The sequence below is a fragment of the Scomber japonicus genome, chromosome 21, assembly GCF_027409825.1.
Source record: "Scomber japonicus isolate fScoJap1 chromosome 21, fScoJap1.pri, whole genome shotgun sequence".
NCBI lineage: Eukaryota > Metazoa > Chordata > Actinopteri > Scombriformes > Scombridae > Scomber > Scomber japonicus.
This window is the reverse complement of record NC_070598.1, coordinates 11,131,477-11,145,196: the sequence shown is the minus strand read 5'-3', so window position 1 is coordinate 11,145,196 and position 13,720 is coordinate 11,131,477. Positions and strand designations below refer to the sequence as shown.

The 13,720-nt window shown below is 41.2% G+C and overlaps 1 protein-coding gene across 1 annotated transcript in view; it reads right to left on the bottom strand.

Annotated features, from left to right (window-relative positions):
* si:ch211-285f17.1 (sickle tail protein homolog) overlaps window positions 1–13,720 on the bottom strand; it is a 108,908-nt gene that overhangs the window by 13,909 nt on the left and 81,279 nt on the right. The window contains exons 4-7 of the mRNA XM_053342424.1: window positions 10,332–10,530; window positions 9,206–9,299; window positions 3,232–4,124; window positions 1,175–1,224 (exon numbers count right to left, since the gene is read on the bottom strand). Coding sequence (XP_053198399.1) covers window positions 1,175–1,224; window positions 3,232–4,124; window positions 9,206–9,299; window positions 10,332–10,530 — 1,236 coding nt within the window. The remainder of the gene's footprint in view (window positions 1–1,174; window positions 1,225–3,231; window positions 4,125–9,205; window positions 9,300–10,331; window positions 10,531–13,720) is intronic.

The following is a 13,720-nucleotide window of genomic DNA, read 5'->3' as shown; positions in this document are numbered from 1 at the left end:
TCAATAGAACAAGCTGTGAACAATTTTCTTAGGGACTATTGTTTTTGTAGAAATATTAAGGAATATTAAGGGTTTTATTTTTTTTTATTTACATTTTTTAATGCTATAAGCACTACAAATAAAACTTTATTCACCTCCAGTGTATGGGGTGGAGGCAGAAATCTCAGAGACAGATGTCTCAAAACGTGGGCAAACAACAACTATATGCATACCAATAAAGGCAAGTGAGATAATATGGTTCCCACCCAATGCTAACCTTCTTCAATGGACCTCACATTAAAGAAAGTCCCTGCCTATGAGCCACACAATAGGTCAGGGAATGTTCAGTGTGCACTCTAAGCTCTCTTGACGCACAGACCCATGCTCTGTTGGGGCAGTGAGAGAACAAACTTTTGTCTCTATAATCCCAAAACTCTATTCACTCCTGCCCCTTTTACAAGCTACCTGACAGCTGCCTAGACCTGAAGTACAGGTTACAATGTACACTGTTGGTTGTGTTTCAGGCCTTGGGGAAACAATGTCCATCAAAAGAAGTTCAGGCTCTGCAGTGACAATGAAAAAGTGTTTGAGGAATTGCACAAATAAGTGTCACTGCATTCTCCTGTCTGACATAGAGGCAGTCTGGTGAGATCAAAGACCATACTGAAACTGCTCTGAAGATTTGAGGATGCACTCAAGCACAACATGACGTGTAAATCCCTCTTAAAGCTACATATGAAATGTCTCATGAGATGGAAGATTAGCTCTCAGGACACATAAACAGTGTTGAGTTTTCTTTCTGTCACTGGTGAGGTTGCAGATCTATTTTATCAAACCCAGATCTGCCCACAGACCGCTGCAGAGCCGATTAAAGTGCTGAATCATCATAGCAGGCTTGAGCAGTAATAGCGTCTTGTTTTCCGGTAAGTAGTGCTTTGAGGGGCTTGTGTTAGCTCCACTGGCTCTCGTCTCTTAATTCCTATTAAACTGAATGTATGAGGGAAAGGACTGTAAGGAAATATGAACCGATGACAAGAAAAGAAACCTCACTTTGTTTTCCCTCGCTCCAGCACTGCTCATTGCAGACTGTTGACTGACACTGATGTGTGGGCTTGTCTGCACAAGACATTATGGCGCTAAAACTCTTGTTTAGAAGAAAAAAAGTCATGGAATCGCACAGGCCAGTGATACTAACCTGAGCTATGTGCACTGTGGGCTGGAGATGATGTCTTCGGAGGTCTCTCACTGCAGCCAGAGAGAAATTAATCAGAGCTGGATTTTCATGATGGAAAAACAGTGTTTCGGAGCTCTTGGATTATAAATTAGTATTAGTAAGGACACACATATTACAATAAAGTATGATGGGAAACACTGACACCAGAGAGGTTAAATGATGTTAATGACATTAACAAGCTTCATTAGTGTTTAACATACCATAGAAACATACATACAAACTCATTGCAGTCACAGAGCCTTTATACTAACTGGCAAGCAAACATTAACACAACGTCTCCACAGGGAAGATCAGAATGCAAAGAGTTGAAATGCAGCCAGATAAACCATACACAGTGGCCATTTATCTAGGGAGCAAATGACTTTAATATCAGATTCAGAGTCGAACCTATTTCCTCTTCACCAGATGCTATTTAAACTGAATGTTTGATATGGCCATTATAGAAGGGATACTTTATCTTTCCCACTCTGGCTGGATAGCCAGGCTTTTCATTCAAACTCCATTTCCCCTGATGCCTCACTCTGTCCTATACTATGATTGCTTACCTTGGAGGCTCCTTGGTGCCACTAGTGTTTGGCCCCTTTAAAAGTGCATGCTGAACAAGACCAGTCAAGCTGGCAATCTGTTGCTCCATAGCCTTCATTCGCTCTCTGCAGAAACATCAGAAAATTCTACTTTCAACACTGAGGCCTATTGGATATTACAGCTGCCAATAGAGTAAATATTAGCTCAGAATGAGCGTGGGAGAGTTGTAACAGAATAATTAAATGTTTTTAATTACCTGACCATAATTCTTATTTGGTGGGTGGATTACATGTCCTGAGTAAATAATGACTGGTCAAATCAAATTTTTGAATTACAACAGTGCATTCAAGACTAAAATATAATCTCTATGGTTGACACTGAGAGTGCTCAAGTCATATTATTTCTAAAGAGTGTCACTCATAGGAGAGTGAAAGGACTGTAATTCAAAGATTATACTGCGTTAACAAAGCCAAACACCAAAAGTGAACCTAACTCTGAGATTGCTTGGGAAGCCTAGAGGTTGGAAAAGAGAACAACTTTTGTTTTCAGATGTCATCATGTATCTTGAGGAAGGACATGGGGCCAGCTGAGGACAGAGAGGGGACTGTGGTTTCAGCCCTGCTACAGACAATAGACAGACATTTAGTCTGTGCGAGCACAACAATGCCTAACCTCACTGTCATACAGGTTATTTAACATGAATACATTCTGACAGCTAGGGAACTGTGAGTGTTAGGACTATGTTTGTTTTGAAAGTTAAGTACAGTACTTTCCCATTCAAATTCCTCCACTCTTTTCCCAGATTCCCAGTGCTTTCTTAATGGGGGTGGGGGGGCTGCACAGGTGGTCCAGCCTGATCTGTTTGACTGACTGGGCCATTTCAAATACTTCTTAACCTGATCAATATTTTCTTTGGTTCTCCTAGGTACGCACATACCCCCTGTAACCTCCGTTTTGTCCAGACCATGTTTAGTTGGCTAAGTGGCAAGCATCCCTCTTGCTCTCTTTTTATGTTTATATGCTCTCAGTCAGAGTAGACAAAGCTAACCCAGGTACCAAAATGTCTGCTGAATTATCCAAACTGAATAGACTCTGCAGAGGGATTGTTGTTAGAACAATAGTCACAGAGTAAAATATACAGTGGGCTAATGGGGTTTTAAGATACAATCCTGTTTCAACAGTGGCAGCTTTGTCTGGGTCTACACACTTCATAATAATCAACTGTCAGCTCCAGAATTTGAAGAGAGACTGTGAAAACAACCGTCAGATATACCAGAAATGGTTATATACACAAACCAAAGTGATGCATAATCATGTGCGTTAGTCTACTGTATTTAATCTGCAGATCTTGGTGCTCAAGACAGTGAGAGGCCATGTTGGTTAGGGTGAAACTGGGATGCAGAGTTAGTTCATGCTCCCATGCGATGTCTTAGTTCTAATTATAACAATCCCATCAGCCCATTTTATAGCATGTCTGATCCTCTCAGGCTTACCGTGTCTGATGGTCACTGGCAGGTGGGATAGGCCCCTGAAGGTGACCCTGGATATCTGAAACCACAGGTGATACCATGTTGTTTCGGGGCTTGGTCCCTGTTACTTCCTCCTTCCTGAAGGACTGGCGGACAGGTGAGCTTCTCTCCATGGGAACACCGTGAGGTGGAACACCATGCGGTGGAATACCATGAGGAGGCCCACCATGAGGAGGCCCACCATGGGGAGACCCACCATGAGGAGGCCCACCATGGGGAGGTCCACCATGGGGAGGCCCGCCATGGATATCAATCATCCGTACCTCAGCCATCCGATGAGGAGATGGGGGAGGTGTCTTGGAGCCCAAAGTAGGCAACTGGCTGTTTCTGGACTTCTGCCTGTACAGGGAAGGGTGATCAATGGAGTCTGTAGGGCTGGGTCCGCTGTAAGAGCTTGTGGAGCGGATAGAGGCACGGTGAAATCCCCCCATGCCATGCTCTGGACCATCAAGCCCAGGGTTTGGGTGTGGTCCATGGGCAGTTGCCATGCTTATTCTTCCCTCTTGGAGAAGGTATGGGTCTGCATACAACCCCTCATTTCCTCTGGCTAGACTGTGGCTTTTCCCACCCATGTCCTCATCTGGTTTGACATCCCGTCTCTCCAGGATGGCGCTGGGACAGGGTGAGATGGAGCGGGCAGGAGGGTTGGAGTTAGACAGTCGGTCCCTTGGAATGGTGGCACTGCCAGGCATAGAGCCCTGCCGTGGGCCGAATGGAATTCTGGAGGGTGATGGGGGCATGGAGTGGGAAGAGGGGGGCAGTGTTCCTTGCATGGGATGGTGTGCTGGGGGACCCATGGAGGGCTGTCTCAGGGGGTGCTGACCATCACGGCCAGCATGCACCATCTCACTGTGCATCTGAAAAAGCACAAAAGCAAAGCAAACACATTATTATAAACTATTATTTTGACTAGATATTAGTTTGAATAATGCAAAAAAGCACCCCCAGAGCCCCTCCCCTTCTATTTAAGCTCAAGAGTAGTCAGTTATCCAGACTGCATACCTCTTTCTGCTTCAGCTGCAGTTTATTTTGTATATATCCTGTGTTTTTGAGATGAAGTTGCCCTTGAAACACAAACATCCATCTAACTTAGCTTACACTGTTGCTTTTCAAAGAAAATACATTGTCAGCAAATTTTCCAGAAGCAAAAAAATAGTTACTTGCAAGGCCACTGTGCACTGGTACACAGCATTTCATTCAAAGTCCTCCATATTATAGCCACAGGCGTCCATAAAACGATATTACAATACAAGAATATGAGGCTCTTTCACTGGATGAAAAGTCTAGTTTTTATGAAATCTCTGTGAGTTCAATTGCTCTCTTGGAGATAAACTAAAAAGATTATTCATGTGCACATCCAGGGCCAGAGGGTAGTTGGTTAATTTGCAACAAGATCTGTCAAGCAATAATATATTTAAACCATCAGCAAATCTGGGTCGTGGTCGTTTAGTCTGACCACCCATAAAGGAACCTTGAAGTCTAACATAAGGTAAACCTAAACTCATTCAACCACAGTGGTTTTCCAGGTTAAGGGAAACATATGAGTGCTTGGGCTGTAGGAGATAAAACTACAAATCATGAGGTGAAAGTTTTACAGGTACACATTAGCAGAAATATGAAATCTGGTTTATGTGGTGAGTCACCTGCTGTGTAACAGGTTTCACAACAAATGTGAACAAATATCGTATTGTATTTCTCCATATTTTTATTTGAGCTTTACTTCCTCTGCTTTCATATTGATAGCTTACTTAAAGCAAGACTGTGGCACTTTTTAAAGGACCAGTATGTAATATATTTACTGTACTCACCAATAAAGTGACCATGATATCTTATCAGAGATTAAGTAAACATGGTAAATTGAAACACTGGCTTGTCTGACTATAATACTACAGCTAGTATGTTCTCCATTGAAATTTCCATTCTGGTGTTTTGGTCTGTCTGATTCCGCCCACTGACCATGCTGGCATGTAATTTCAACACATTACATGCCACCACCACAAAATGCAATGTTAAGAGGTTGTGGTTATTTCATGTATTTCTGTGAGATCAGGTTGACGCCCCAGGGTGCCAGATATGAAACATTGGTACGCAAACACAGTGTGCTGCAGACATGGAGGTAAACAAACACATTTGAGCAACTGTGATAGATTCAACCAGACCTAAAAACCTGCATGAGCTTTGAGTCTGGGGAGAAGGGGACAGGGGATGGGAGCCCTATTAAACGCTTGCTGTCCGTATTATATATTTCTCCTTTAAGGAAGAAATACAAACACTGAATTCACTCAGAGGTTGTGCTATTTCAACCTGGCTAATGACCTGGAGCTTATGTTGGCTAATGGTTGCTAATGTTAGATAATGTTAGCTTAGTTAACGTTAACTTCAGATAAAGCAGATACTGTATTGCTGTGTAACTGACATTAGATTCAGTTTGCTAACCTTGATCTCCAGCTGTGCTATTGTTATGCTCTATCGTGTTATTGTTATTCTACCATTATCACTTAAGTCCAAAGTGGCCATTGTTCAGAAAAAGTTACATTGTCTCATAATTACAAATACAACATAGACTAGTATGAGTCCAAACTTGTGGAGTCATACCAAACCCACAAGCAAAACTACAATATATTGACTTTATTCATTCCAAACCTGAGTTCGTTTTTCATAGACAAGGTTTTTACATGGTTCAACAAAGACCTTTTAAGGATCACATATGTAAAAAGCAATATAATTAGTGGATATGTGAAATGCAACATATGATAACACTATTCTGAGGAGTGTCAAATGCAGGGCAGAATGCAATCCACCTTCCGTCTTGCCTAATTCTCTATTCCTGCCAAACAAACAAGCTATTGTTCCTTGTAGGTATGAGTCATGGGTTACACCTACTTAGAAAGACAAGTCAAAACCTTATGCAGGGTTAACTTCTCATAAGAAACAGGTAAAGTTTTTTCTTATCTTTTTCTCATTTTGCCTCAGTGACGCTATATATTTATGCAGTGAACAGCACAGTAAAGTGGTGTGACATTTACAGTACTGCTGTGTGCCGTGTGTGTGTATGTGTGTGTGTGTGTGTGTGTGTGTGCCGTGTGTTTGAGCAGGAAAACAACAACTGCTCAAAGCGTACAGTAACAAAGGGCTCAGTCTTGGCTGTGATAACAAAAGAAAAGAGCCAGAAACTTGCTGGCAGAGAAAGCACACAGCCCATAAATGTGGCAGCAACAAGTCTGACCAAGCAGTAAAACACATAATAGAAAATCTGAGAAGCACGGAGCCACTGCAAACCATCATCGAATCCTAATGATTTTCACTATCCAAGATGCCTACACATATAACAAGAAAAGTTGCCCTCTTGTGCAGGAATTTATTTGGAGCAGTAAATAACATATCTGACTGCAGTACAAGAACAGTTTGCACCAACAAAAACATCACTTGTCAATCCCAAACAGATGTTACACCTTTGGATGACCATTCATTCTTTAAATATCCTTAAAAATACACAGACTTTATAAAGACAGGCTGTATTTTTCTGTGTAACATGCATAAATCACTGCTTTGAGACCAAACAGAGGAGTAAAAGCTTGAAAAATAAACACATGAGCAACCGTGTCAGACAAATGAGAGGCCATGTTGGGAACATTTGGTTTGAGTTTAATCCATGGACTTTTTTAAAGACCTCGCTCTCTGTTTCCAACGTGCTCTTAAGCTTCCAATAATGAGGGCAGCATGTCTGGTAGGAGCGCACAGAGTTGCCATGTCAAAAATGGAGAGGTTTCCTAAACTGATTCACAAACTGCAAAGCTTCAGAGGCAGCCAAGCTAAACAGATAAAGAGGAGCTGCACTGCACTGTTCATGCAGAAGTGTGTCACCACTTTCAGCTGCATGTCTGGATGTAATATACTGCTATACACATGAGGGTGATGTTGATGAAAAAGTGACAAGAATGTGCTGCCAATTATGATAATTGTAAATAAAAAAAGGGAGTAAATACAAAAAATAGGTGACTTGCTCAAAGGAGAAAAGATTGGCCAATAACTGAACCTCTGTTTACAAAACATCTCCTCAAGCTATGTGTACATAACATCACTTATGACAGCCACTATTGACTCTTCAGCAAATACAAAGCAATTCATCACATTATAGTAAATACATATATTTCAATACATTTTCAGATTTTTCATCACAGCAGAAAAGCTTCAAAGATGCAAGAAAATACCATCATAGTCTAAATGTCAGGTGCATATGTTGCTTATCAAGTTACTTATCAGTTAGTGTGTACATCTGTCTAACTTCAATCACTGACAGATAAGATTGCTGTTTCCATAAGCAGAGACAGCTCTATTTGGGTTTCACTGGCCAGAAAGCTTCAATCAATAACAGAGGTAACTGTGGATGATACTTTAAATCTGATCCGAGACCCAGCATTCCTGCAAGACAAGAGGGCACTCAATAGCCCAAACAGATGTGAAGAAGCCCCCCTTGAAAGTGTTTGAACAGGTGTATAGCTCATTAGGGAATAGTATTTGCCCTTATGCTTTGAGAGCCAGGGTTTCTGTTTTTATTAAAAGAGGTTTCTCTTGAGCTTTCCTTATAAGGCAAACAAACAAACAATCTACACTCTGAATCTGCCAAGAATAGAACCACTGCTTTCAAAAGGAGTCTAGAGTGGCTGTGACTGACTCTGTATGTTTGAGTGTCTGACTGTTGAAAACTTGTCAATATTTGTTGTAAATAGGGCAGCTTGCCACAAGTTTGCCATAAGAGCAGCCATTTTTGAATAACTGTAACAAATGTCATCTAACAAATTTCATTCAGAGGTCCTGTCCAGTCTAACTCACCAATTTAACCTTCACACCCCACAACCGCACCAAATTTTTGTATTTTTGTCAATTGCTGCTCAGTTAAACAGTGACAGAACTATTCATGACCACAATCTTCTTCGGTGTATTTCTACGTCAAGCTTAGGTCTCACAGTGTTTGCACAAGTTCCCTTGTAACGCTGCCTTGCTTCTCTTTGCCTCATGCATTTCACTTCATCCAGTTTTACTTTGCAAACCTGCCGATACAGCAAGTCACGATTCATGTTCTCCTCCTGTTGCCAGTTTGCAACCTTTCTTGCTCTTACACATCGCTTTGCACGATTAAATTCACTTTTTCATTTGTGTCCTTTTTTTTGCCATTTTCTTCCCCAAACTGTCTTTTGTTCACTTCCCCTTGAAGGACCCCATCACAAACAGCTAGCTGAAGCAACTTGCCTGACAGCAGCAGATAATGAAAGGAATTTCTGAAGCATCGCAAAGTCATGATGCCATCTAAAGCAAGACCTCTTAAACCATCATGTTTGCCTCTTCATTCCTTTATCAATTTCACTTTACAGTTATGTGACACATACATTATGTGGCAAAGGGATTAAGGATAATGTAATTTTTGCAGTATCACAATAGCGCCGCAATGCCGCCTGAATATCAGCAATGGGCAGAGAGGAGCTGCGGGTTAGATAAAGGGTCAGCTGGATTAGAGAGGAGGATTTGAGGAGGAACATTCAAGGAAAGGGCTCTTTGGGGCTTTACTTTTGTTACATCAGCAGGAAACAAACATGCTGGAATCAGAATAAGAGAAAGAGAATACTGAGGAAGACTGAACAAGGAAAATAGTCCTGAGAATTGAGTTGAATTGTCCCTTAAGCAAGCTGCACCAGAGTGCACAGGCGAGTCCCAATCCCAATTGCAGGCCCCCAGGAGAACAATATGAAACCCCCCTAAACAGATTAAGAAGAGGCAGGGGGACATTCCTTTCCTTAACTGCAAACAGGATGTGAGAGTGAGAAGAATTGGAGGCAGAGCTCACTATTCTATCTGTGACAAGTCTGGCTAATTCCCTGCAACTGCCACTGTTAACGAGACAATCATTTTCACTACTGTGTTAAGGACTGTCACTACTCACCCTGGCATCACCGTTGGTAGGTCTGGGCCCATGGCTGAAAGCCTGTGCTGGGTCTTTGTGGTAAACCTTCAGGCAGGAGTGGTCTGTGATGTTCCTGTAGGGGGAGGAAGTGTCCAGAGGTAAGAAGGCAGCCCAGATATCACCATCAGACCGCGGGCGATCCTGCACTAGCCTGCTTCTTTTTAGTAGCGCTGCCAAGGGCAAATATCCTGATCGAGGCTCTGACAGCGGTCTGTTATGTGACATTACTCTAAATCTCAAAAGTCACCGACTAACGCTGTGTTGAGACGTGGCTCGACTATAAAAAGATCTGATGTTTGTTTAACAGGTCTCACCCTCCCACTATGGTGTTGCACCTTGGACACCTGTACCACCCCTAAGGAATCACGAGACAACGTTTTTTACAGCCCTGATAGAGACTTAGTCACAAAGTACACATCACACTTGAGCGGGAGACTATGGGGAAAAGGTGCCTCTGTCTGTGTAATGTTTTTTTCTGAAAAACAATGAGAACTAATGGCTTTATACTATCTTGGCACACACAATCTGCTGTATTATTGATAAGACATCCTGATAAATAACAAACCAGGAAGGTACAAGGTACAAGATCAACATCAAGGTAAACTTTATTCTCCCACCAGGTGGGAAATTTGGGCTAACCACCTGTACTGCAGCCATTGAATGTAAATAAAAACAACCATAAAAGCCATAATACACATGAAGCAATACAAAAAATAGAAATACATAATAAATACATGGCAGATATCTGCTCTAATAGATGAATAAAAAAGAAATAGAGGAGAGAGGGCAGCAGGCAGGAAAGTTATCCAAATCTCTCAAAAGTGCTCTTCAATTTGTTTAAGTATATCAGAGACATTTTCTGCCTTAGGGCTCCCATCTCCAAATGATTTTCTTTCTATTAAATTTTCACATGAGGGGAATAGGAAACGAAAACCTTTCCTGGCCAGTGACACTTCCTGTACATGGGGAGTTTAAACAGGAAGAGCGCAGGGAGGGGAAAAGGAAAGGCCCTTGAGAGGGAGTGTAAAACTGTGGGGCATCATAAACCTTGGATATTTTGTCAAAGACTGAGAAAATATGCACGCATAGAAACATTCATCTTTACCTGACATCAGAAAGCTCGTAGTACATATTCCTCATGTCATCTTTGACATAGACGGCGACGCTAGGGGACTCAAACATTGTCATGGTGAGCTGCGGTGAGAAGGCTCTAACAAATAGAGCTCTGACTGTGTCGATGCTGGTTATCTCATTAGGCATGTGGATCTGCTTGGTCTCATCCCTGTACTGCAGGTACAGCACACCTGTAGACAGAGAGCAGGAGAACAGGGTGATTAGCCAGGACTGAAATAACTTCAATTTATGGAAATCTTTCCTCAGAATAGGACAGTGTGTATGATCTTGTTTTAGTGATACACTGTTTTGTTTCACGCCTTCTCACTATTCACATTGTAATCACGCTATTTCCGATGCTAAAGAAGTTTATCCCTTCTTGAAGTGTTAATCTGTGAATGCAAACACAACACTTCCTGCAGCTACGCAGTAAAAACCTTCCAATTACAAATTACTGGAAGGCATGTATTTTTCTCTAAGTGACTGACTGCTAAGAATTTGTTCAGTAAAAGTTGGCTATAAAAAAGTTTGTAAAGAGCTTTTTGTCTGCAGATCTTTTTGGGATTAGTCTGACAAAAAAAAGTGCCACAACAGCACAGGTCAGACTAAATTACATGTTTAACACCATTTGGGTGAACTTCAAACAACCTCCACCACATGGCCAACAAAGCAATACCTTTTCCTGTGCCTTTTCCTGTCCTATTAAAATACTTGTGAGTTTTTGTTTTGATAGCTAGTTTTTCTTGTCCTGTGGAGTCACCATCTGTGGGTTAGAAAATAGTTGTTTTGACTTTTGAATGGGACTTCAAAATGAATGCTTACAATAAATTATGGCACAAAGGTTTGAACTGATGAAAACATTGGTACTCTAGTACTGTAGATTTACAGAAACATGTTTGCAAAATATGGACAATCACAGCAAATCTTCCGCTCAAACCCTTTCCCATTACTTAGTTATTTAGAAAATGAGTTGTTGTGAGCTCAGGGTGCAACAGTACAAACTGTCCATCAAAACGACCAGAGGCTGAACCTCTGAACCCTGGGTGTGGCCTCTGTACTGTGCTTTAGAAAAACAGATGTCTCTCCACAAAAGTTATGGACACGCCCACACTGCACTTGTATAAACAATGCCATGGAAAAGAAAAAAGCACACTTCTATTTCTATTCTCTTATTCTTTGCTTCAAAGAGCATGGCTTTTTTATTTTAATAGGGGATCACCTGTAGCAAAAATAGTCAGTTTATCTTTTAATTATGTTATATTTCATGAGAACTGTCCTGAAAGTTACATTTTATAAACTGCTGAGACCAAAGACTTCTGATACATTTCTGATACATACTTTTATATCTATAAAATACACTGAGAATAGCTGGATTTAAGGAAAGGAGCTATGGTTTTACTTGGTGTAACCTCATAAAAGGACCAAGCCAGTAAAAGCTACCAGATGTTGGCGAAATATTATACAAGATCCTACATGCTCCACGAGACAGAGTGAGACAGAGAGAGGGCAAATCCAGGAAATAAAACTGCTGAGTCTATCCATTGCACTTTCTGGTCTGTCTGGATTTCTGGGTAGTAATAACTTAACAAAGTGCCCATTTGCAGAATAACTTCATTTTACCCTGGAGAGCTCTTCTGTTAACACATGGCCAGTTTCCACCCAGATGTTAGCAACAAAAGCAAATGAATGTGATGACAAAGTGCCATTGATTGAGCATGCATAAGGAAAATTTGAATTCTTTAACATCGGTTTTATTAGCGACAACAAAGTTCAATAGCTCGGTCCTAACAAAGAGCCATGTTACATTCCTGAGTGCCTGGTTTCACTAAGGATTGGAAGCAAATGGCCAGTGGGTTTCCTGACCAAATGGGCACAGCAAAGCAGAGTGTCTGAGCTTGAAAAGTTTTCCATCTCCCCAGTGAGACACAAAGGTTTAAACTAAGCGGTTAAGCTAAGAATATTCTCCTGCATCTCTTAAAATATATCATTAACTTAGAAAAACAACACAAAAAGCTGCAGGATATTACATTACTATATTACAACTATGGTAAAAATATTTTTTAAATGCACCACACAGCAGATGCAACGCTCTAGAATGAATCTGATACTCACATTAGGGGTTTTAAGGATTTCCTCTTTTCTGCTGAGTTTTGTGATGATCTGGAAGAGACCACGCTACAACTCCTACAGTACTAGCACAAGGAACTGGGGTGCCCCAAATGTCCGCTGGGACCAAGCGAAGCATGTGTCTGTGTGTGTTTTTGTGTGTGTGTGTGTGTGTGTGTGTGTGTGTGAGACTGTGGGAGGGACACAGTTGTAAAGTGGTGCCCCTTTTTTCTCCTCCCCCTTCATCACACCATAACCCCCCACTGTCCTAACGCTTTGTCCTGATGTTTTTCTGAGAGAGAGAAAGAGAGAGATGGAGCATGCATGTGTGTGTGTGTGTGTGTGTCTGTGCGTACAAGTGTGGTAAAGCATATTTGGTGAAAGTGTTTTTGTGTGGGTTTTGCATTTCTGCTTCTTCAGCAAAGTAAGAGACACTACAGGCACAGAAAAGTGTGGAAAACGATACCCTGTAGTTTCATTCATTTTCACTTTGGTCAATAGGCGTGCCACTCAGATGCTTTGCTATTATCCAACATCAGATGCCTTTCTGAGTGGTGAGCTACCTTTGAAGACAATCTTCCAAAAAAAGACAAAAAAATAAAAAATGACAGGCTCTAGACTTCTCAAACTTTTTCCAGCACTCTCACCTTAATGCAGGAACCTAATTCTGCATAATTTGCAGTGTTTCTGCATATGCATGCAAATGAAGCACCATGTGTGTTGATAAGGCGACCCATTTCTAATCCTGTCAATAACACGATGGCATATAGTGGATGGATTCTCTAATCTTTCACTACAGAGGAAATGAATTCTAATTAAAACTGAGCTGTGAGGGGGAGGGATAGATGGAGCGAGAGGGAAAGACTTGGGCTGTCAAGGTGAAACAGTGGGATCACACTGTGGTTAAAAGTTATTTCAGAGAGCCAATATTATGCTAAAAGAGCTGCAAAATGTAGCTTATCAAACAGGATTAATGTCAATTCAACTTTACCTCAGCCTATTCAATGTGTCAATTTTAAAATCTAAGCTCTGGCCTTTATTCTCAATAAGTTCTAAATAGTTCAGATACAAGAATTTCTCTGTGGCTAAATACTTCCAATTTGGAGATTTTCAGCGAGAAACAGGCGACTGATACATTTGTTCTCAATAACAATTAAAAAGCCATTTACATTTAATTTAGATAAGAAAAACTTCGAGACGTCAGATTGAAAACAAAGTTGGAGTGAATCTATTTTCCTGACTGACTGAATTATCAGTGATACAAAAGTCTAATAC